Genomic DNA, 25,568 nt, shown 5'->3' on the forward strand with positions numbered 1-25,568 from the left:
ACCACTGGCAGTTTTAGAGAAATGTCTATCAGTATTTGAATGAATCGTCATAGTAGTATGGGCCCTCATAAAAAATTAAATACTGTAGTAAATATTTCCTGTGCAAAAAAAATGATCTGGCCACATCCCGCCGGTAACACAAGTTATACTTTCTGTTTTAGAACTGCTCTCTTGTCGTCCAGGCATTCACATTCAAGTTATGTTAATTTGTAAAATTAGAAACTCTCTACAGATTTCTAAGATCAATAATTACATAAAACTACAAATGTTGATCTTTTAACCTGCGATGCATAGAAGATGAAAGTCATATGTTATATATTTGTGAAAAACGTCAAACCCTCCACTGAAAATACATTCCTGTTAAGATAAACATGCATAGTATCTTAATGCTACAAATGTTGTTATCATACCCCCATGTCAGAATGATGATATCTGATTGGTACACTTGATCGTGATAAAACACTATGTATCCCGCTTGGGGCGGGAATATAAATTTCTGAGCGGGAGAATAAATCCCTTATACCCCGCCACGAAGAAGGCAGGCTGCATGTGGATTTCTTGGCAGGAGAATAAATCTGTCATACTCCCCGTAACGTCATGAATGAAATTCTCTCTGCGTTTTTTTTATATCAATCTCCAACCGATCTGACCGAATCGCGTTCAAACAGCGGTGTTTGGGGTGTTTTCGGTCTACATACAAATACATTCGGCAAAACATCAGTCGTAGTGTGAACTGAGTCTAAACTTCTTTCCTCCAATTTAATGTTTTGGAAAATACTGACTTTTTAATATTTATTTTCATAAGAAATTTCTTTGAACTTGCTACAATTGTACCTCTAAAAAAGCAATGTATGTCACAGTGAAGGTGATGACACACATTCAAGCACTTGGCTACAATGTGTGGTCCGTGACATACACTATTAAAGTTTTACTATGTCACATCCTACACACAAAGTTTTCAAAGAACATTATTTTTTAATGGTTCTCCAAATCGTAAACACTTGTGTAAATATTGCGTCACAAGATATATGAAATGATCCGTCATTGAAAAAACACATCAGAAAATTTAATATGATAAGCATGAGACATTAGTTTCATTTCTGTAATAACAGCCATATGTTTCAATAACAATTTGAAAAATTGATAACAATAAAATTAAAATGATTCTAAAGAAAATATCTATTACTGACCAGCCTTTATTGATTCTATGTGTGCACATCTAGTCCCACTATTTATATACACCCATATATAGTGGCTGCTTTTTTAGCGACGCAGTGTTGACAACACAGAGCCAGTTCACAAGCTGATCACGCAGTGACTGGGCGACCTACCTTATACAGGCAATAACAATAACAGGGGTGGTATACTAAAGGCCGTGGCTTATTATTGCTGCGCTCATTATGATAAGACATTTCAAAACAAAGTATCCCTTTATGTGGAACATAATAAGAATATGAATATAAAGTTAAATGTACTTTCAAAGAGTTAGGTTTTCCAATGAACGAAGCATTTTAGGAGATAAGCTAAAGTGGATTTGAGAGTGTCCCCCTTTCAACGATCTACCAAGGGGCTTAACTCTCATCCGTTGTCAGTTGCTATTTATAGTTATTCAGTGTCACTGGTAGAAGTACTAATCATGCTTAATCATCAGCTCACATTGATGCTAGACCTGAATGAATAAACTGTTATCTTTACACTGGGTGTATAACGAATAGTACTTTCTACTACTACAAACACAGCAAATACACCAACATGAAATACATGTGTATATGGCCTGAAATTCATGACATCATATATATCCCACTTGACATTGTGTAATAATGTAATGTATATATCTATATGTCTCATCCATGCTATTCAAAATGAGAAAAATAGACAATTTTGTGAAAAGAGTATGCAAAGCAGAAACCTCCTTAAATTGTTTGAGAGGCATTACTTAGAAGTTGACGGATAGCAAGGTAGACACAATTACATGGATAACAACTTCTTTGATACTATAAGAAGCGACGTTTCGGTATATATCCTTATACCGCTGTCAAGCAAGACTGAAAGAAGGACATCGTACGGAATATATATAGTAGGATACAGAATATATACAGAAACCTCCTTGCTAAATTTCCAACAAACAAAAATTGTTATCATGATGTACAAACGTATTTACAGACAGATACTCTGAATGGCTGAATATTAATTATTTTTGTCAATTTGACGAAATTTCGTGACTTGTCAACAACCAATATAGGTCAGGGTGATGTTTACCTCCATATATAGTATCTCGTACACTTACCGCTGTCGGCGATATGCGACGCCCAGCTACCTGGGACAAATCACATCTATTCATAGCTCAGGATTCACCTGTCTTAGCCGACTTCTATATTTATCAGGGTTTCCCTTCCATACAAGGAGAAAAACATGAATAATCGATATGAGGATTCGAGGAAATAGGTCGGTACACGGGTATAAATACCCAGCAGTTTACCCGAGTTGAGGAATCAACGACATCTGGACACTGGAAACAGTCAAGTTACTACAGGTAGGTGAAACTCATTGTAAAACACTGTTATTTTCATGTTTGCCGAATTTGAAAAGTAGTACACATGTGTTCTTGGATAAATCATTCTCTAAAGTGACTTGATCCTTTATATTAATATTTATAAGTCACATATCCTCAACTCATGGGACGAAGTTTGATTCTGGGTGAAGTGATCATGCATCATTTGTCCATATATAATACAGAAAAATGTACAATGAACACAGTGGAAAACGAGTACACACAAAACCTGAAGGGACTATAGAGGAACACATCTCTAGTTTGAATAGACAGGCACTTCATGAAACATTTGATAGTCGTCTGAGCTCATTGTTGTGTTGAATTATTTGTTACATTTATTGTCATATCGTTCTCCGTTGTTCTAGTGATTTAACTCATGTACGTCAAGCCAATGGGAATAGAATCGTAATATAGCAGCAGGGGTACTTTTATCTGGTAATACAATATAGGCCTTTATGTTCATTAGAGTATCTGTGTATACTTTGGTATGACTTCCCCCAAGTAGAGGGGTGTGTCTAAGGTAGGTGAAAAAAGGTGTAATTTTCATGTTTTCCAAATACAAAAAGTAGTACACATATTTTATTTGATAAATATTTAAAGTGACTTTACAAGTAACATGTCTTCCACTCATTGTGACTAAGTTTGATTTGGGATGTTGTAACCATGCATCATAAGGCCAGCACTGAGTAGAGAAAAATACAGTGTAAAATGAACACAGTGGGATTAATCCCACACCCATTAAGGGACTATACAGATACAAATTGGAGTTTGAATAGACAGGTATTTTATTTAACATTTAATAGTTCTGAGAACTCGTTTGGATGAATTATTCATTACCTTTATTGACATATTGTTCTCAGTTGTTCTAGAGCTTAATTCATGTACGATAAACCATTTGAAATAGAATCGTGTTATTGCTGGACGGGTACGCTCTATATTCATTAGAGTTCATCTCTGCCTTTACTCTGTTCTGACTTACCCCAGGTTGAGGGACGTGGCTATGTACATGTAACAAGTTTTAACATAAAAACTGCATGTACGTTGTTTACTCATTTTTCCAAAGTGAGTGAGTGAGTGAGTGAGTATGGTTCTGCGCCGCCTTTAGCAATATTCCACAATATCACGACGGGGGACACCAGAAATGGGCTTCACATATTGTACTCGTGTCGGGACTCGAACCCGGGTCTTCGGCGTGACGAGCGAACGCTTTAACCACTAAGCTACCCGACCGCCCCCATTTGTCCAAAGACGGACATTATATCAATCAAATATAGATGTACATTACCTTATTTCAGAATACAAACAATACAACCATCATGTCTGAGTACGATACGGATATTGCTGCTGTTGTCATTGACAACGGATCTGGGATGTGTAAAGCCGGCTTTGCTGGGGATGACGCCCCACGTGCTGTGTTTCCAGCTATCACTGGCAGACCCAAGTACGACGTGAGTTGAAACTGTGTCTTTATAATTATAAACATTCTTCATAATTGGTGATTTGTCGCTTTAGTTCTCATGAAAATTGTTCTTCTTCGTTGCCCGTTGTGAATTTATGAATAACATAGTACGTTTGGATGTAGGACTTGAGGAAACGTTTGCAAGGTAACCGGTGATTTCTCATACAAAATATGGCTTTAAAGATTGCTCATTGTCTCGACAAGGGTCCTGGGTCCTGGGTACATTGAATTAGTTTTCTCTCGAATTATTGCTGGTGTAGTAAACATGAAATAGAAAACTGTATCAACCCTTCATCATATTAATACTGTAGCGCCTTGAACATTCACTTGGTGAATAGATTGAGGAACTGTAAATGCATTTAATTTTTAATTTTTAATTAGTTGTCTGCAATCTGATAGCTAAATGTACAGCGAAGGAGAGTGTACTTGCTTAGCCGGTATTATTTATTATATCTTACAGGTCTACATGGCCGGCATGGGAAGCAAGGACTGCTATATCGGGGACGAGGCACAAAGTAAGAGAGGAATCCTCAGTCTGAAATATCCTGTAGAGAACGGCATCGTCAACAACTGGGACGACATGGAACGTGTGTGGCATCACACCTACTACAACGAGCTGAGAGTGGCACCCGAGGAGCACCCAGTACTTTTGACGGAGGCACCACTCAACCCCAAGTCAAACAGAGAGAAGATGGTTCAGGTAGGGGACACGTTACTAGGAAACATGATATGATCTGAAAATGCAATACTTATCCAAGACTTGTATCTTCCTTTTATTGAGATATTACAGGTATTTAATTACAAGGAATGAAGTCTGGATGTAAGAAATAATCATTCTCTACCCAGTGCATCAACTAGAGGGATCCTATTTCCAAACCCGATTAAATGATTTTTCTTACCATTACTACATGGGCAAAAGAGGCCACAGCCAAGAGCAGTATGGCCCTTAACTTTAAATTGATCAATCAAAGTTTTGATGTCAATGCATGCAGAGCATAGTTTTGACAGTTCTACGATCTTGACACATCAGATCAGACTAGTCTCGTTCCTGCCGTCCAGCATTAATGAACTAAGAATTGCGTTTCATCATTACAGATCATGTTTGAGACATTCAACACCCCTGCCTTCTATGTGAGTATCCAGGCGGTGTTGTCGTTGTACGCCTCGGGGAGAACCACTGGCGTCGTCCTGGACTCGGGAGATGGTGTCTCGCACGTCGTGCCCATATATGAAGGTGAGGAGAAATCAGAAAACGTTTGCATGTAAGTTCTCTTTATGGGGGACTAGTGCTCATTATACAGATCCTAATAAAAGTAATTTTATACGTTGTGTGATATTTCTTTTGTGTAATCTCAGGATACGCCCTGCCCCACGCTGTCCGGAGAATGGACCTGGCTGGGCGTCACCTGACCTCCTACCTCAGCAGGATTCTACACGAGAGAGGATACAACTTTACTACATCATGTGAGTTGTCATACAATTGCTGACATATACACATTTATTACTTATACCAAAAACCGTAGACATGATTTCAACTCATAGTAACAACAGTTTTACTTGAACTCAATTTTGCTCTCTCATCACACATTGTGAAGGTACATTTGAAGACTACATCTGGTAAATATCAACATGTACTTAGTGATATATTCATGTGATGTGTTTGCAGCTGAGAAAGAGATAGTTCGAGACATCAAGGAAAAACTGTGCTATGCTCCCCTGGACTTCGAGGCGGAGATGGTGGCAGCTTCACAGTCCAGCGCCATTGAGAAGGAATACGAGCTGCCAGACGGGTCTGTGATAACTATCGGCAATGAGAGGTTCCGAGCTCCAGAGTGTCTGTTCCAGCCAAGCTTCATGGGTAAATGATAACAATTTTTGAAGTCTATAGGATACCAAAATTTTACATCAAAACACATTCAGAAAGATACAATCGCAGTTCAGAGTCTCGTGACATCCATGCTAAACATTAAAATCTACCCCAACCATCCCTGGTATCAGCCTACACATTTTCGAAACGCAACTTCAAGGGGCTTATGCTAAAATATTAAGATCTACCACTCCCACTGACAGGGCACAGCAACTAGCTGTGCAATGTTCGTCCTTTTGCGGTGACAGGATCCGCTCTCCAAGTGTTCAAATTCCATTTATCGTCCACAGTCAAGTGTACTAGGCCCTTACTGTTGATAGTGTACACACATGATGATTGTCTGTACGTGTGATGACTGGGGCTAACGACGATGATCAAATTAATGATATTATCCCAGCATTGAGGATAATGAAATGATATATATATATCATCCACGTATATCAAGCATATATGATGTTATCCGCTGTTATATGATAATGGTAAGATATGGTTTAAGCCATGCATTAATATATCTACTCTTCCAAGTATTGAGAGTGTGGGCGTTCAGTTGTGAAGTTGGTTCTTATTGAGCTTTCGTGGGATACGACCTTTGTATTAAGTCACGGGTGACCATCGATATTATTCAGTGATAACATTACATAATGTACACATTATCGTGTCAACTGTTGTAAGTTATCTGTGTGGTCCTTCCAGGTATGGAGAGTGTGGGCGTCCACGAGATGCTGAACAACTCAGTAATGAACTGTGACATTGACATCAGGAAGGATCTGTACAGCAACGTGGTTCTGTCAGGAGGATCAACAATGTATCCAGGTGAGTTGCAGCTCTTGGACCCAGTGACCATGTCTAGATCATCCATGGTACAACCGAATTGGTCATTTAGGATATTTACACGCCCCAGCAATCTCCCAATGATAAAGCTCAAATGTATGTTATTATAAAAAATAGGTAATATGATTGTCATTAGAATTAACTTTCAAAACAAAATTAAACACTTTATTGTCCCCAACTTGGTATTTGGCCCCCTGCTTCGTCTTTTTTCATCCTATATTAAAATTACCACCTATACGTTTTAGTTCAGTATATTTCCTTTTGTGCAGTATAGTAGAAAAATAAGAATGCAATTATTTGTCTCTCCAGGTCTGGCTGATCGTATGATGAAGGAACTTACCAACATTGTGCCATCCACAATCAAGGTCAAAGTCATTTCTCCACCAGAACGGAAGTACTCGGTGTGGATAGGTGGCTCCATTTTGGCCTCGCTTTCGACCTTCCAAGAGAATTGGATTTCCAAGCAGGAGTATGATGAATGTGGACCTAGCATTGTTCACAGGAAGTGTTTCTGAGCCCCACGTTGGGACAGAAAGTTGGGAAGCTGGAGGGGCCAAGCTATATGTCTTTGAACGGAATGAGGTGTTCATCTTCGTTATCAACTGCATTCTTTCTGAACACCATCCTGGGACCAAAGTAGGGGAAGGGAAGGGGACAAGATATAAATCTTTGAGGTGTTCATCTTCGTTATCAACTACATTCCTGTTATCATCAGCTCGATGCGTTCACTTTGGAATCTCGAACAAAACAGATCATTTCCGTAAATGCTTTTTATGTCCATATTCATACTCTTTCTTCTTTTTATGGAAAATACTTCACTTTCATCTGTATGTAACACATATTGTGCAATATCATGAAACCTGTAAATATATGTACCATTGCGCCTCACTGAAAGCGTCCTGTCTGAAGTATTTACAAATAGTATTAATGTTACCAAGTATTTTGTATAATTTTATGTTCCTTATCCCATCTGTAGATATCACAAATGTATAATTCCATTTATACATACCACACGTTTATCAGTCCATCTGTACATATGACAACGAATCATTCCTGTATATACTTAATGTGACTTGAATAAATGTTCCTACGAGATTGGCTTTGTCAGTTTGAGAGAGTATCGACATAGATTATATTATGTACGGTGGCTCTACAAACAGTAGAATCAATGTTATTCAAAAGATTAATCAAATATTCTCTTCATTTTTAAAACGTTTCCAACAAATGCAAATATGAACTTATACCTCGTTCTACGGTCTCTGTTATGTTGAACTTAATAATACGTTCATTCACTACCATCATCCCGAAGGTGTCCAGAACAGCTTCCTTTGTACATGTTGAATAACAAGACACAGCCAGATACAACGAAACCAAAATCTACACAGTGAGTGGTCCGTGGTGTCGACATGTCAGTGTTTATCGCCTGTGCGTTCTTTGAATATTAAATAGAAATGATTTCACATCCAAGAATATCTGCGCTCACCTACCCACACCAAACTCCAAGCCTCTCGCACCAAAAATCTCCTTTTGTCGTACACCTCGCAAGCTACACAATCAACGGACGTGTACACTGCCGATAGACTGATTCTGTACGACCATCAGCTGGTTGTTGACGTATTTTGTCAGTGATGTCAGTACTTAGTGTGTACACAATAAGTAGTACACTCAGTAAACAACACGTCCGCCGGCTGCGTTCACAGTAAGATAGTTCCCACATCTACATGCAGGTCGTAAAGCCCTTTGTTAGCACCTGAATTTATTTAGCATGATTGAAATGCCAAGTTCACTACATGGTTTGACAGATTGACTCTTGATCTATCTTTACATAGGCGATGGGATAGGTAAAACATTATATATTGCACTTATATAGTGCACATGTCTGTGTATGGATGCTTGAACGTGTCCGGATTTATGTCGGCCTTATAATTATAGCCAACTGATATATCATGACACGATCTAAAATGGAGACGATTAGATTAACATTTAGTGTTACACAATACATTTCTTTCCCTGATGCGAATGAATAGAGTCTAGGTTAATTTTGTGAGATCCGTAATGATTTCAAGAACGCACCATGTGCACAGTGACTTGCATTTGCGGTGAAGGTGAAGTACATGTAGTTGTGAAACAAATGCACTAGTTTGATCTGACAGAAGAAAACATTGAAGATGTGTAAATATAATGCATATATATCTGTGAAACTAAAAAACTAAATCTTTGCACAAATTAATCCTGAAGTCACCATAAGGTACCCGCATGTTACATAACGGTAACTGAAAAGAATAAACAACACGTATATATGTTCTGGTATACGTGACATGTGGTGAAGACCTCATCTTACGTCTGAGATATGGCGTCACAAACGGATATTGCGTTTCAATTTGCGGGGCGTACAAACAGAGTGCATAAGAAATCTTTAACCAGTTTCTTCTGTTTGAACATACAGAACAACATATATGCATATTTGGACACAATGAGAGAGACAAAAGCTCAAACACAAATCCATCGTGTGAATCTAGCCAACTACATTCTGCAAAACCAGTCAATGAGACAGATATATCCCCTTTGTCTAATTCAGATTGATCACTAGCAACAAGCGACCACTGGCAGTTTTAGAGAAATGTCTATCAGTATTTGAATCAATCGTCAAAGTAGTATGGGCCCTCATAAAAAATTAAATACTGTAGCAAATATTTCCTGTGCAAAAAAATGATCTGGCCACATCCCGCCGGTTACACAAGTTATACTTTCTGTTTTAGAACTGCTCTCTTCTCGTCCAGGCATTCATATTCAAGTTATGTTAATTTGTAAAATTAGAAACTCTCTACAGATTTCTAAGATCAATAATTACATAAAACTACAAATGTTGATCTTTTAACCTGCGATGCATAGAAGATAAAAGTCATATGTTATATATTTGTGAAAAACGTCAAACCCTTCACTTAAAATACATTCCTGTTAAGATAAACATGCATAGTATCTTAATGCTACAAATGTTGTTATCATACCCCCATGTCAGAATGATGATATCTGATTGGTACACTTGATCGTGATAAAACACTATGTATCCCGCTTGGGGGGAGGGGGGGGGGGGGATATAAATTTCTGAGCGGGAGAATAAATCCCTTATACCCCGCCACGAAGAAGGCAGGCTGCATGTGGATTTCATGGCAGGAGAATAAATCTCTCATTCCCCCCGTAACGTCATGAATGAAATTCTATCTGCGTTTTTTTTTATATCAATCTCCAACCGATCTGACCGGATCGCGTTCAAACAGCGGTGTTTGGGGTGTTTTCGGTCTACATACAAATACATTCGGCAAAACATCAGTCGTAGTGTGAACTGAGTCTAAACTTCTTTCCTCCAATTTAATGTTTTGGAAAATACTGACTTTTTTATATTTATTTTCATGAGAAATTTCTTTGAACTTGCTACAATTGTACCTCTAAAAAAGCAATGTATGTCACAGTGAAGGTGATGACACACATTCAAGCACTTGGCTACAATGTGTGGTCCGTGACATACACTATTAAAGTTTTACTATGTCACATCCTACACACAAAGTTTTCAAAGAACATTATTTTTTAATGGTTCTCCAAATCGTAAACACTTGTGTAAATATTGCGTCACAAGATATATGAAATGATCCGTCATTGAAAAAACACATCAGAAAATTTAATATGATAAGCATGAGACATTAGTTTCATTTCTGTAATAACAGCCATATGTTTCAATAACAATTTGAAAAATTGATAACAATAAAATTAAAATTATTCTAAAGAAAAAATCTATTGCTGACCAGCCTTTATTGATTCTATGTGTGCACATCTAGTCCCACTATTTATATACACCCATATATAGTGGCTGCTTTTTTAGCGACGCAGTATTGACAACACAGAGCCAGTTCACAAGCTGATCACACATTGACTGGGCGACCTACCTTATACAGGCAATAACAATAACAGGGGTGGTATACTAAAGGCCGTGGCTTATTATTGCTGCGCTCATTATTATAAGACATTTCAAAACAAAGTATCCCTTTATGTGGAACATAATAAGAATATGAATATAAAGTTAAATGTACTTTCAAAGAGTTAGGTTTTCCAATGAACGAAGCATTTTAGGAGATAAGCTAAAGTGGATTTGAGAGTGTCCCCCTTTCAACGATCTACCAAGGGGCTTAACTCTCATCCGTTGTCAGTTGCTATTTATAGTTATTCAGTGTCACTGGTAAAAGTACTCATCATGCTTAATCATCAGCTCACATTGATGCTAGACCTGAATGAATAAACTGTTATCTTCACACTGGGTGTATAACGAATAGTACTTTCTACTACTACTAACACAGCAAATACACCAACATGAAATACATGTGTATATGGCCTGAAATTCATGACATTATATGTATCCCACTTGACATTGTGTAATAATGTAATGTATATATCTATATGTCTCATCCATGCTATTCAAAATGAGAAAAATAGACAATTTTGTGAAAAGCGTATGCAAAGCAGAAGCCTCCTTAAATTGTTTGAGAGGCATTACTTAGAAGTTGACGGATAGCAAGGTAGACACAATTATATGGATAACAACTTCTTTGATACTATAAGAAGCGACGTTTCGGTATATATCCTTATACCGCTGTCAAGCAAGACTGAATGAAGGACATAGTACGGAATATATATAGTAGGATACAGAATATATACAGAAACCTCCTTGCTGAATTTCCAACAACAAACAAAAATTGTAAACATGATGTACAAACGTATCTACAGACAGATACTCTGAATGGCTGTATATTAATTATTTTTGTCAATTTGACGAAATTTCGTGACTTGTCAACAACCAATATGTTTACCTTCATATATAGTATCTCGTACACTTACCACTGTCGGCGATATGCGACGCCCTGCTACCTGGAACAAATCACATCTATTCATAGCTCAGGATTCACCTGTCTTAGCCGACTTCTATATTTATCGGGGTTTCCCTTCCCTACAAGGAGAAAAACATGAATAATCGATATGAGGTTTCCGGGAAATAGGTCGGTACACGGGTATAAATACCCAGCAGTTTACCCGAGTGGAGGAATCAAAGACATCTGGACACTGGAAACAGTCAAGTTACTACAGGTAGGTGAAACTCATTGTAAAACACTGTTATTTCCATGTTTGCCGAATTGGAAAAGTAGTACGCATGTGTTCTTGGATAAATCATTCTTTAAAGTGACTTGATCCTTCATATTAATATTTATAAGTCACATATCCTCAACTCGTGGGACGAAGTATGATTCCGGGTGAAGTGATCATGCATCATTTGTCCATATATAATACAGAAAAATGTACAATGAACACAGTGGGAAACGAGTACTCACAAAACCTGAAGGGACTATAGAGGTACACATCTCTAGTTTGAATAGACAGGCACTTCATGAAACATTTGATAGTCGTCTGAGCTCATTGTTATGTTGAATTATTTGTTACATTTATTGACATATCGTTCTCCGTTGTTCTAGTGATTTAACTCATGTACGTCAAGCCAATGGGAATATAGCAGCAGGGGTACTTTTATCTGGTAATACAATATAGGCCTTTATGTTCATTAGAGTCTCTGTGTATATACTTCGGTATGACTTCCCCCAAGTAGAGGGATGTGTCTAAGTACTTTCGATACTGGCACAAGCTTTAACATAAAACAGCATGTACTTTGTTGTAGATATTTATTTTGTCCGAAGACAGACATTATATCAATCAAAGATATATGTACAATATTTTACTTCAGAATACATATACTGCAACCATCAATACATCATGTCTGAGTACGAAACGGATATTGCTGCTATTGCTGCAATTACTTGGCTATGCTTTCTCGGGGAGGGATAATGAATGAATGAATGAATGATCTTTATTTCCTCCATTCAGCTGTCACTTTTGCCAGGGTATCCTCTCAAGAACTAACTGCAAGTACGATATTTTACATTTTTTTTCAGAAGTTTTTACCAAGCCAAACAGTACAGCCATCAATACATCATGTCTGAGTACGATACGGATATTGCTGCTGTTGTCATTGACAACGGATCTGGGATGTGTAAAGCCGGCTTTGCTGGGGATGACGCCCCATGTGCTGTGTTTCCAGCTATCACTGGTAGACCCAAGTACGACGTGAGTAGACACAATGTCTTCATGAATATAAACACGTTTAGTAATTGGTGTTTTATCGCTACCTTTAGTTCTGACAAAAATGATTCCACATCTACGCCAGTTGTGAATTTATGTATAACATGATACTTTTGGATTCAAGATTTATGAAAACTCTGTAAAGTAACAGGGGATTTTTATTGTCTCGACTTGTGTAGACAAAAAACCATCTGTCCTGGGTACATTAGTTTCTCTCTCGAATTATTACTAGTAGGAAAATAATGGAAAAAGAAACTGTGATGAAGCCTTCATCGGCTCAATTTAAAAGACTGACGTGTTAATTATGAAGCACCTTGAGCATTCACTTGGTGCATGGAGTGTGGCATTTATGATGCTATTTTTAAATTACATATTTTTAATTAGTTGTCTGCAATCGGATAGCTCAATCTTCAGAGAAGGGCAATATGCTTGCTTAGCTGGTATTATTAATTATGTCTTACAGGTCTACATGGCCGGCATGGGAAGCAAGGACTGCTATATCGGGGACGAGGCACAAAGTAAGAGAGGAATCCTCAGGCTGAAATATCCCGTAGAGAACGGCATCGTAAACAACTGGGACGACATGGAACGTGTGTGGCATCACACCTACTACAACGAGCTGAGAGTGGCACCCGAGGAGCACCCAGTACTTTTGACGGAGGCACCACTCAACCCCAAGTCTAACAGAGAGAAGATGGTTCAGGTAGGTGGCATGTTACCAGACAACATAGATTTGATCTAAAAATGCAATACTTATCGAAGACTTGTATCTTCTTTGGTTGAGATATCACAGGTATTTAATTACCAGCTTTGCCAGTGAAGTCTGGATGTAGCACTTATCATTCGCAAACCTGAGGATCGACTAAAGGAAAACGAATGAAATCAATCATGTCATGTCGAGTCTCCAAACTCGATCAAATGGTTTTATTGACAATTGTGTATGTTCATTCTTGATTATGAACCTAGCATGGCCATTTGAAATGTTTGTTGCTCCTGTGACAAAAATATCCCTCTTTATAATGAGGGATAGGGGAACAGGTGGTGCCGTTAGAGCAGGACATGCCTACTCTTTTCGCGAACACCTGGTGTTATCACTGATTTTCGGTGATCCATACACATAATGTTCAGCGCTATTTTGCCTTTAACGCCCAATTGAATAGGTTTCGGAGGATAATAGAGACTGGCTAATCTCTAGCGCTGACGTTATATATTTATTACATGGACGAAAGATGCCATCGTAAAGAGCCATAAGATCTTTGCCATTACAAACCTGTGCTCCGCATCCTTAGATAGGTTTGACAAGATCATCGTTTTGATCAGACTAATCTGGTGCTTGACGTCCACCATTAATGAACCTTTGAGTTAGGAATTTCGTTTCATTATTTCAGATCATGTTTGAGACATTCAACACACCTGCCTTCTATGTGAGTATCCAGGCGGTGTTGTCGTTGTACGCCTCGGGAAGAACCACTGGCGTCGTCCTGGACTCGGGAGATGGTGTCTCGCACGTCGTGCCCATATATGAAGGTGAGGGGAAATCAGAAAACGTTTTCATGTAAGTTCTCTTTCCGGGGGACTAGTTCGTATTATAGAAATCATAATAGAAGTTATTTTATATGTTGTGTAATATTTCTGTTGTGTAATCTCAGGATACGCCCTGCCCCACGCTGTCCGGAGAATGGACCTTGCTGGCCGTCACCTGACCTCCTACCTCAGCAGGATTCTACACGAGAGAGGATACAACTTTACTACATCATGTGAGTTGTCACACAATTGCTGACATATACACATTTATTACTTATACACAAAACAGTATACATCATGTCAATATTGCTCTCTCATCACATATTCCGAAGGTACCTATGAAGACTACACCTGGTAAATATCAACATGTACTTAGTGATATATTCATGTGATGTGTTTGCAGCTGACAATTGCTGACATTTACACATTTATTACATATACCCCAAACCGTACACATCATGATAACTCAAAGTAACAACAGTTTTACAAATACACCTTACAACTATATACAAAAGAGTATATATCATGTCAACTCAAAGAAACTTGAAATATTACTTGAACTCAATATCTCTCTTTCAACACATGTTCTGAACGTTCCTATGAAGACTACAGATGGTAAATAGCAACACTTAGTAATATATTCATGTGATGTGTTTGCAGCTGAGAAGGAGATAGTGCGAGACATCAAGGAGAAACTGTGCTATGCTCCCCTGGACTTCGAGGCGGAGATGGTGGCAGCTTCACAGTCCAGCGCCATCGAGAAGGAATACGAGCTGCCAGACGGGTCTGTGATAACTATCGGCAATGAGAGGTTCCGAGCTCCAGAGTGTCTGTTCCAGCCAAGCTTCATGGGTAAATGACAACAATATTCTAAACAAAGTCTATAGGATACCAACATTTTACCACATCAAAACACATTCAGAAAGATACAATAGCAGTCTCGTGACGTCCATTCTTAACATTAAACCCAAAACCAACCATTCCGGTATCAGCCAACACATTTTCGAACCGCCACTTTAAGAGGTTTATGCTAAAATATTAAGATCTACCACTCCCACTGTCCAGGGCACAACAACACGCTGTGCAGAGTTCGTCCTTTTGAGGCGACAGGATCCGCTCGCCAAAAGTTCAAATCCTAGTAATCGTTCACAGCCAGGTGTATTAGGCCCTTACTGTTGATAGTGTACAAACATGATGATTGTCTCCACATGTCGTGATCATTGTGACTAACGACGATGATCAAATTAATTGTAGTCTTCTAGCATTCAGGAAAATGATATTATGATCCATGTATATTAAATATATATGATGTTGTCCGTTGCTATATTGAAACGGTTAGATATTATTGACGCCACGCATTATTCTATATACCCGTATATTTAGTCACGGGTGACCATCGATAGCATCCAGTGATAACATTACCTACTGATCAATGCTGCATTCATTGTTTTGTCCCTTGTTGTAAGTTATATATGTCTTCCTTCCAGGTATGGAGAGTGTGGGCGTCCACGAGATGCTGAACAACTCAGTAATGAACTGTGACATTGACATCAGGAAGGATCTGTACAGCAACGTGGTTCTGTCAGGAGGATCAACAATGTATCCAGGTGAGTTGCAGCTCCTGGTGACAATATCCCCGCTTGGAATCAGCCATTGTGTAACAACTGTAGCATATTAAAGTTTGACTATGTTGCCGAATCGAATGTCATTTAGGACATTTACACACCCGAGCAATCTCCCAATGACATAGCTAAAGGATGTGATATTATAGTTAATATGTATTATGATCGTCATTAGAGTTAACTTGCAGTGTATAACCGAATACATGGTACTTGATATCTGAAGGCTTCTTTGTTTGAAGAAAAGAACTGATTCTTTTTATGTTTCACATACATACATGTATTCAATTTAGCTCAGTATTTCTCCTTTTGTGTGGTGTGATATCAATATATTAATGCCATTGTTTTTCTCTTCAGGTCTGGCAGATCGTATGATGAAGGAACTTACCAACATCGTGCCATCCACAATCAAGGTCAAAGTCATTTCTCCACCAGAACGGAAGTACTCGGTGTGGATAGGTGGCTCCATCTTGGCCTCGCTTTCGACCTTCCAAGAGAATTGGATTTCCAAGCAGGAGTATGATGAATGTGGACCTAGCATTGTACACAGGAAGTGTTTCTGAACACCACCCTGGGATAAAAGTTGGGGAAGGGGAGGGCGCAAGCTATACGTCTTTGGATGGAATGAGAGTGTTCAATTACATTCTAGTAACCATCAGCTCGATGCGGTCACTTTGGAATCTCGAACAAAACAGATCGTTTCCACAAAATATTTTCTTATGTCAATATTCATACTCTTTCATCATTATGTGATACATACTTCACGTTCATCTGTATGTAACATACATGTGCAATATCATGAAACCTGTAAATATCATTGCGCGTCGTTGAAGACGTCCTGTCTGAAGTCTTTAAAAATGGCATTAATGTTTCCAAGTATTTTGTATATTTACATGTTCCTTTTCCCATCTGTACATATCAAACATATATAAATCCGTTTGTACATATCACAAATTATAACTTTATCCATACATATCACACATGTATTATTCAATCCATACATATCACACGTGTATCAATCCATCTGTACATATGACAACATATCATTTCTGTGTATGTGACTTGAATAAATGTTTTTTACCAGATTGGTTTTGTCAGTTTGACAGCGTATCGACAAAGATCATATGATGTATGATGATTGTACAAAGAATAGAATCAATGATATTTGACATTCATGGTCTCTGATAAGGTTAATCAAATATCCTCTCAGTTTTCTAAAAGGTTCGAACGAATGCAAAGATGACCTTTTGGCTAGTTCTGGGTTGTCTATGACGTTCAAGATATAAGCCCATCAATTCACCACCAACATCGACTTTGACATCATATCGAATAACAAGACATAGCAGGATACAATCACTAAATCTACAGACGGCCGTAGAGTACACACATAAGATGATTCTACATCAAAGAATATAGACGCTAAATTACCTGTGCCAAACCCCTTTCCTGTCGCACCACAAACCTGCCCGTGTAGTACATTCCGCAAGCAACACGTCCGCCGGCCCCGTTTACTGCGATCGACAGATTCTCTATGACCATCAGCTGATTTGTCGTCGTATTGTGTCTATGATGTCAGTACTTATCGAGCTGGCATCAAATGAATGTCAACGGTTTGAAAGACTGACTCTTGACCAATTGTTCCAGAGGCAATGGGAAAGCCTATTACAGTTGATGAGGTGAGGTGAAACTGGGTGTAACGTCGCGTTCAAAATTATATATTTCACTTTTATAGCGACGCGCATGCACGTGTGTGTGTGTGTGTGTGTGTGTGTGTGTGTGTGTGTGTGTGTGTGTGTGTGTGTGTGTGTGTGTGTGTGTGTGTGTGTGTGGCTTCTTGTAGCAGTCCTGACTTGTACCGGTTTTATAGTCCCAACCCACTGATCCTTTCTGTTTTCAAAACGTTTCCAACAAGTGCAAAAATTAGCTTATGGCTGATTTTACGTACTCTGTTATGTTAAAGACAAAAGTACGTACAATCACCATCAACATCCCGACGCTGCCCAGAGTGAGTGAGTGAGTATGGTTTTACGCCATTTAAAAGCAATATTCAAGCAATATCATGGTGGGGGATACCAGAAATGGGCCTCACACGTTGTATCCATGTCGGGAATCGAACCCGGGTCTTCGGCGTGACGAGCGAACGCTTAAACTTCTAGGCTATCCGACCGCCCTGAACAGTCATTTATATATTCTCATAATCTAGATTGGTTTTGGTTAAAAAAAATGCCACGCCACAGACCTTGCGCTCTACCCACTTGATATTACAGCTTGAGACCGAGGTTTGAAAGTTACTAGTACATTGTCAATATGTTCCTACTTCCTATCATATTTGTTGGATTAGAAAATTTAGATTGAAATAGTATTAAATTATTTTGATTCAAACTACGACAGTTAATTGTATGAGATGTGTAATGAACTGAGATTTCAAGAACACACCATATGCGCAGCCACAGGCATTTCCGGCAGAGGTGGCACTTCGTACTGGAAGAAACACATACATTAGTTGTTGTTTTTTATCTGATTGAAGAAAACACTTGACACGTTTAAAAATGATTAAATAATTCTGTAAAATTTAAACTATATCTTTGCTACAAAAACTGTAGGTGTTGTGTTTGATTGTATAACCCAATATCTATGCATATTTGGGCAAAATACATGAGACATAGCTCAAACGCAAATCCATCGTGTGAATCCAGCTAACTTCATTCTGCATTTTGTTTTCTGAGAAAGCGTTTTATATATTTGATTATGTGTTTGATTTACCACAATAACTGCTATTGTACCTCTAACATGCCCAATAAAAGCAACAAATCCTTTTCCAAGGATATCATGTATATCAAAGTGAAGATACTGATAAAATAAACGCTCTTGATTCTTTGATTCTTATTGTTTTACACGCCATACTTTACCCGCCCCCCTCCCCCCTCCAATTTCCATTGATGTTTCAAGTCTAAATCCGTTGTTCAAAGACTGTAACAAGTTAAATCAAATTATTATTTATTTAAAGAAAAACAACAGAATGTTAACTGTGATAAGTAAAGAGATAAGGTTTTACTTTCTGTTATCGCATTCATTTATCATCCAAATATGACATTTGACGTGAAAGTAGGTATTTTCTATTCTCTGATTGTTAAAAGGTGTTGTCGAATGATCATAACATAACTTTAATATTTGAATCTCATCACTCTATGTATCCACTCATTATGGAAATATCTTTTTCGTCATTAACATGGAGGAACGGGTGTAAATTTTACCTATTAACATTAAATATACAATCATAAACATGAATGAAATATGTTGCTTGGGCTTGAGCGGCGTGTTCAAATGGAATTGTCGTAAATCCATCAGCACAGCTCCACGCAAATCTTACAAAACAAAATATTTACATGTATATCCTAAACAAGGTTTCGTTCTAAAATGAAAAGCTTACGTAAGGGCATACCTACATGAATAATTACATTATCCAGCTTAGGTTTAAGTATGGGAATTGTAATAGTCGTAGGGCTAAGGCCGCTTTGTGCAAGTGGGCCCAAAGTTATCATTGCGCAACTCATTACGAATGTGTTTTAACGATAGAATGGAATTCAATCTATCGCTACTATGAAGCGGCGACTTCAAGAATCATAAACTAAAGATCAACTCATCAAAGATACGGCGTTTTATATCAAACAGAAAGGCAACACATTCCCAGGTGTTATATTGCTTACGGCATTAACGAATGGGACAGGTGCCGCAGTGGTCTTTAAACTACGGATTTAACACTGAAATGTAATATAATCTTATTTGGTGACGTCATAGCATTGTGTATGTCATCAATGGAATATATTGCTGCACGTATAGCTCACTAACATACAGATGTTATGATTTTTTCTCATAAATAAGTGTTTCATGCAGTTAATTATTATTATTGGTTAATTATTCTAAGAAGTTTAATTCTATTAATTACATTTTAAAGCGAAACTGTTTACACTGTGAATAATTTTTTATTGTGCCTTACTTGGACAGATAGACTAAATAAAAGAGATGTTAAAAGTACTTATATTAGAAGCAAGTAAAAACTAGTACTTACATATATTATCATGTTCAGGAGTAATGAATGAATGTTTATTTATTAATAATTACATGTACCGCATTTCATATTTAATTGCTTCACAATTATACGTAAACTACTCTAAATTTATGTTATATACAATATCACACAGAATGTTTACAATCTAAATGGTTTTAGTACCGCCCTTATCTATTATTGAACAATCTTTGTGAACACATCGAGTTTGTATACACTCACACATGATAGCTGTTATTATGCGTTGTAGTATTGACAACACATAGCCAGTTCACGACCTTGTCATCCAGCGACTGAGCTACGTACCTTATACGGGCAATAACTATAACAGGGGTCGTATACTAACCGTCGTGGCGTGTTATTACTGCGCACTTGACGAAAACACGCAATTCAAAACTAGATATCGCTTTGGGGGCACAATCGTTGTATTGCCGCACAAGATTTCGATTTCGAGTATATTATGTTATGTGCTTTCGAATATTAAGTTTGAATTTTCATAGAAATGAACTGTATTATTAACGGCAAGTCATGGTTTCTTTGAGAATGTCCCCATATTAGTGATCTACCAAGCAACGAGCCCTCACGCGTTGACAATTTCTATTTATAGTTATTCAGTCACTGGTGAAGTAATACTCAAGGTGGAAGGAGCTGATTAATAATCACTTCGCGTTGATATTCAAAAGCTGAATGAACCAATGTGCTTATGTTTACACACGCGTCTCATTCTAAAATCAATAGTACGTTTAGGCACATGCCTAGGAAAACAAACTAATGCATAATAATAAAAATAAATATATAAATAATAATAATAATAACAACAACACAACAACAACACAACAGCAGCAGCAGCAGCAACAACAACAACAACAACAACAACAACAACAACAACAATAATAATAATAATAATAATAATAATAATAATGTTGATTCCACCTAACTGTGTGGACAAGAAATGAAATACATAGTCATATTAAAGTCTTGATGCAAGATTAAAGAAAGAGGAATGATCTGTGGATTTTGTTTTCACTTTGGATTACAAAAACAGTGCGTTTCAAATAATTATATATTTGCAAACATACGTAGTATGTAAGCATGGTTGTTCGTTATGAATATTTTATTAATTTGAGCGAATATCGTGACATGGCACTTATCTAACCAATACAGGTCAGGCTGATGTTTACCTCCATATATAGTATCTCGTACATTTGTCCACTGTCGGCGATATGCGACGCCCTGCTACCTGGGACAACTTACATCTATTTATAGCTCAGGATTCACCTGTCTTCTTGGAAATAAGCCGACTTCTATATTTATCGGGGATTCCCTTCCATACAAGGAGAAAAAACATGAATAATCGATATGAGGATTCCAGGAAATAGGTCGGTACACGGGTATAAATACCCAGCAGTTTACCGGAGTGGAGGAATCAAAGACATCTCGACACTGGAAACTAGTGAGGTTGCTACAGGTAGGTGATTTATTTTAGTCCAATAACATAGCAGTAATTCATATATGTTATTGAATGAATATTTAAAGTCATATTTTCAGGTGAATAATTGACTTGTCTTTGCATGTGTTTGTGACGAGTGCCACCGGTAGGGGAGGATACGCTCACCTCTTCGCGAACACCTGGTATCATTACTATTTGATAGTGATTCTTAAACACATGCTCATGATATAGTCGGAATTGCACAATCGACTCTGCTGTATGCAGAGATTTCTATTATATATGTAAAGAGTTATGTCACTGTATTTACAAGTGTCATATCTTCTACTTAGTGTGACTAAGATTAAGTTTGTGTGTAGTGACCATGCACCATGTATCCACCATATACAGTGTACAATGAACACAGTAGGAAACGATTGATCACAAAACCAGGAAGGGACGGGGTACAAATGGCCAGTTTGATAGACAGGAGCGTTGTGGAACATTCTCGGAGCTCGTTATTATAAAATAATTCATCCACAAATTGTTCCATTGTACTAGTGCTTAAACTCTTGTCTGATAAGCCATTTTGAAATAAAAAAAATCGAGCTGCACTGGTACTTTTGGATAGTCATTAATTTCATCAGAATTCGTCTCTTCAATTACTTGGCTATGCTTTCTCGGGGAGGGATATGGACCTATACATGTAATTGTACGTTTGTAATCGTTCAGCTGTTAGTTTTGCCAGGGTATCCTCTCAAGCACTAACCGCAAGTACGATATTTTACTTTTTTTCAGAAGTTTTTACTAAGCCAAACAGTACAGCCATCAATACATCATGTCTGAGTACGATACGGATATTGCTGCTGTTGTCATTGACAACGGATCTGGGATGTGTAAAGCCGGCTTTGCTGGGGATGACGCCCCACGTGCTGTGTTTCCAGCTATCACTGGTAGACCCAAGTACGACGTGAGTAGACACAATGTCTTCACGAATATAAACCCTTTTAGTCATTGGTAGTTTGTCGTTACCTTTAGGTCTAACAATATTCGTTCTGTGTCGTCGCTAATAGTTAATATAGATATAAAAACGTACATTTAAGTTCAGTCTTAAGAGCGATAACATGTTTGAGTGAGAAAAATAAATTGTGAAAGGTAATAGCGGTTTTTAGTTATTATAACTGGACAATATGGTTCCTTGAATATTTGAATATAGCTTTTTAAGCGTATCGATGTAAAACAAATACAAAAACTGTGATCATGTCTTCAACAGACCAATTAGAGCTGCCGGAGGACGTTATAGTGGTGTCCCTGTCATATGCATAGCTGTCTGCCATCTGATAGGAGAAAACTTGTGCCTTCGCCGCTATATATATTTTTTTTAATCAGTTGTCTGCAGTCTGATAGCTGAATCTACAGCGAAGGGGAATATGCTTGCTTAGCCGGTATTATTTATTATATCTTACAGATCTACATGGCAGGCATGGGGAACAAGGACTGCTATATAGGGGACGAGGCACAAAGTAAGAGAGGGATCCTCAGTCTGAAATATCCTGTAGAGAACGGCATCGTCAACAACTGGGACGACATGGAACGTGTGTGGCATCACACCTACTACAACGAACTGAGAGTGGCACCCGAGGAGCACCCAGTACTTCTGACGGAGGCACCACTCAACCCCAAGTCTAACAGAGAGACGATGGTGCAGGTAGGGGGCGCCGTTACAAGGAAACAGAGATATAATCTGAAAATGTAATACTGATCTTTGATTGAAATAGCATACATATAGTTATTTGCAATAGGATTATGATGATCTGGACGAGAATATGAGAATATGCTTAATCAAGAAACAAGGGTTTAAGGTAGACATACGGAGGAGATGATGTCCGATGCAATTCACTATTTGGACAGTCACTTTTAATATATGGTACCGTGAACACTTGCCTTGCCTTTGTATGTGTTTATGACCAGCGCCAAGGCGGGGCGGGATACAATCACCTTTTCGCGGACACCAATTAACATCCCGTATTGATAGTGATTCATAAAAAATACAATTGTCTTACATATTCCATAGTCGGAATAGTACAGCGGTCTCGGCGTGTTGCAGGTTTTTCTGATATGGATATGATTTTGTTGTTTTAATTTAAAAGTTAGTAATATAATTATGTCTTTATTTCAGATCATGTTTGAGACATTCAACACTCCCGCCTTCTATGTGAGTATCCAGGCGGTGTTGTCGTTGTACGCCTCGGGGAGAACCACTGGCGTCGTCCTGGACTCGGGAGATGGTGTCTCGCACGTTGTGCCCATATATGAAGGTGAGACAAAACCGGATTTTTCACAATATTCTGCAATGTATTAATGCTTACTCACATGGTTTTAAGTTCCACGTAACATTTGCTTCTTTCAGTAAAATGATATTTTTTGTGTAACCTGATTTCTGATAATCTCAGGATACGCCCTGCCCCACGCTGTCCGGAGAATGGACCTGGCTGGTCGTCACCTGACCTCCTACCTCAGCAGGATTCTACACGAGAGAGGATACAACTTTACTACATCATGTGAGTTGTCACACAATTGCTGACCGATTCAAACTGATTACTTATACACAGAACAGTATACATCATGTCAACTCAAGTCTTACTTGAATTCAATATTGCTCCCTCAATACGTTTTGAACGCGCCTATGAAGACTACAGTTCGTATATATCAGCACTCGGTGATATATTCATATGATGTGTTTGCAGCTGAGAAGGAGATAGTTCGAGACATCAAGGAGAAACTCTGCTATGCTCCCCTGGACTTCGAGGGGGAGATGGTGGCAGCTTCACAGTCCAGTGCCATTGAGAAGGAATACGAGCTGCCAGACGGGTCTGTGATAACTATCGGCAATGAGAGATTTCGAGCTCCAGAGTGTCTGTTCCAGCCAAGCTTCATGGGTAAATGTTACACATTTAACGGGATACTTTGCTGAGTTCAAAGAAGCTGAAACACTAGCACGTTCCTTGTTTAAAGTGTTGTCTATGCGATCATAGAATTTATGTTGTAGTCACATGTGATGCTGAGGATAGTAATACTGTCGATAAGCAGAACTTGAAATACGTTAAACAACAAGTGTATATGTTGTTGTCCCTTGTTATTATAAGCCATCTGTTGTTCCTCATCTTAGGTATGGAGAGTGCGGGCGTCCACGAGATGCTGAACAACTCTGTAATGAATTGTGACATTGACATCAGGAAGGATCTGTACAGCAATGTGGTTCTGTCAGGAGGATCAACAATGTATCCAGGTGAGTTTGAGTTCTAGGTTGTTCACCCCTTAATCTGGACTCATAAAACACAGAGAGATTGATGATAATAATTCGTATTTTCAAATAGCTCCTCCTTACAACACACATTACTTCAGGAAGGCATTTGTAACTCACTAAGATGCTTCTATGGGGACAGGATTCTCCTGAAAACTATTATACTTTTCGCCAGTTAAAGTTCTGAATTTCTGTCTCAGCTCCGTCCTCCCTTATGTTATATGCAATTACCATAATGCTGTTAATGTGTTATCTCTTCAGGTCTCGCTGACCGTATGGTGAAGGAACTGACCAACATCGTGCCATCTACAATCAAGGTCAAGGTTATTTCTCCACCTGAGCGGAAGTACTCAGTGTGGATCGGCGGCTCCATCTTAGCCTCGCTTTCAACCTTTCAACAGATGTGGATCTCCAAGCAGGAGTATGATGAATGTGGACCTAGTATTGTTCACAGGAAGTGTTTCTGAGCGCCATCTTGAGACAGGCCGGTGACCAACGTTCCACGCCGATGAGGTTCGATAACACACAATGATGTACGTACGTACGATGTATGAGGTACGATGACACGCAATCTACGACGTCATCGAGTCTGACTACCCGATCCATTTACCCCGTATGATAAAATGGAGTCAAATTGTGGTTTCATTGCAAGTAACGCGTTGTTATTAATGGATGTTCGCAGTTTACTGGTGATTATTTTTGCAGTTGTATACTGCAAATATTACACATATTTTTACAAGTTAG

The 25,568-nt window shown here is 38.4% G+C and overlaps 2 protein-coding genes across 3 annotated transcripts; both read left to right on the plus strand.

Moving 5' to 3' along the window:
• Positions 1-2,518: 2,518 nt before the first annotated feature.
• Positions 2,519-7,670, plus strand: LOC139442597 (actin, cytoplasmic 1-like). Of its 2 annotated transcripts, XM_071223450.1 has the most exons (8): positions 2,519-2,533; positions 3,847-3,999; positions 4,471-4,710; positions 5,106-5,244; positions 5,367-5,474; positions 5,677-5,868; positions 6,571-6,690; positions 7,018-7,670. In XM_071223450.1, exons 2-8 carry the CDS (start codon positions 3,868-3,870, stop codon positions 7,221-7,223), a joined length of 1,137 nt encoding a protein of 378 aa, XP_071079551.1. In that variant the 5' UTR covers positions 2,519-2,533; positions 3,847-3,867; the 3' UTR covers positions 7,224-7,670. The 2 variants fall into 2 exon arrangements, with proteins under 2 accessions (XP_071079551.1, XP_071079550.1); XM_071223449.1 differs by lacking the exon at positions 2,519-2,533 and having other exon boundaries at positions 3,771-3,999.
• A 4,103-nt stretch (positions 7,671-11,773) lies between these two features.
• LOC139442598 (uncharacterized) lies at positions 11,774-25,418 on the plus strand. The gene is made up of 16 exons (XM_071223451.1): positions 11,774-11,841; positions 12,699-12,870; positions 13,349-13,588; positions 14,274-14,412; positions 14,535-14,642; positions 15,070-15,261; positions 15,897-16,016; positions 16,386-16,583; positions 18,302-18,322; positions 22,333-22,490; positions 22,989-23,228; positions 23,700-23,838; positions 23,974-24,081; positions 24,268-24,459; positions 24,690-24,809; positions 25,086-25,418. Exons 2-16 carry the CDS (start codon positions 12,739-12,741, stop codon positions 25,289-25,291), a joined length of 2,313 nt encoding a protein of 770 aa, XP_071079552.1. The 5' UTR covers positions 11,774-11,841; positions 12,699-12,738; the 3' UTR covers positions 25,292-25,418.
• The last annotated feature ends 150 nt before the right edge of the window (positions 25,419-25,568 follow it).

This window comes from Haliotis cracherodii, unplaced genomic scaffold (assembly GCF_022045235.1).
Source record: "Haliotis cracherodii isolate W230 unplaced genomic scaffold, xgHalCrac1.p SCAF_5, whole genome shotgun sequence".
In the NCBI taxonomy this organism is placed as follows: Eukaryota; Metazoa; Mollusca; class Gastropoda; order Lepetellida; family Haliotidae; genus Haliotis; species Haliotis cracherodii.

What these genes read in the sequence shown, in the direction of transcription:
- LOC139442598 (XM_071223451.1), top strand. Translation starts at nt 12,739, where the DNA reads ATGTCTGAGTACGATACGGATATTGCTGCTGTTGTCATTGACAACGGA. An exon ending in CCGAGGTTTGAAAGTTACTA is followed by an intron (nt 18,323 to 22,332) that starts GTACATTGTCAA and finishes GTTTTTACTAAG; the next exon opens with CCAAACAGTACAGCCATCAA. An exon ending in AGGATCAACAATGTATCCAG is followed by an intron (nt 24,810 to 25,085) that starts GTGAGTTTGAGT and finishes TTATCTCTTCAG; the next exon opens with GTCTCGCTGACCGTATGGTG.
- LOC139442597 (XM_071223449.1), top strand. Translation starts at nt 3,826, where the DNA reads ATGTACATTACCTTATTTCAGAATACAAACAATACAACCATCATGTCT. An exon ending in ACAGAGAGAAGATGGTTCAG is followed by an intron (nt 4,711 to 5,105) that starts GTAGGGGACACG and finishes TCATCATTACAG; the next exon opens with ATCATGTTTGAGACATTCAA. An exon ending in CGTCGTGCCCATATATGAAG is followed by an intron (nt 5,245 to 5,366) that starts GTGAGGAGAAAT and finishes GTGTAATCTCAG; the next exon opens with GATACGCCCTGCCCCACGCT.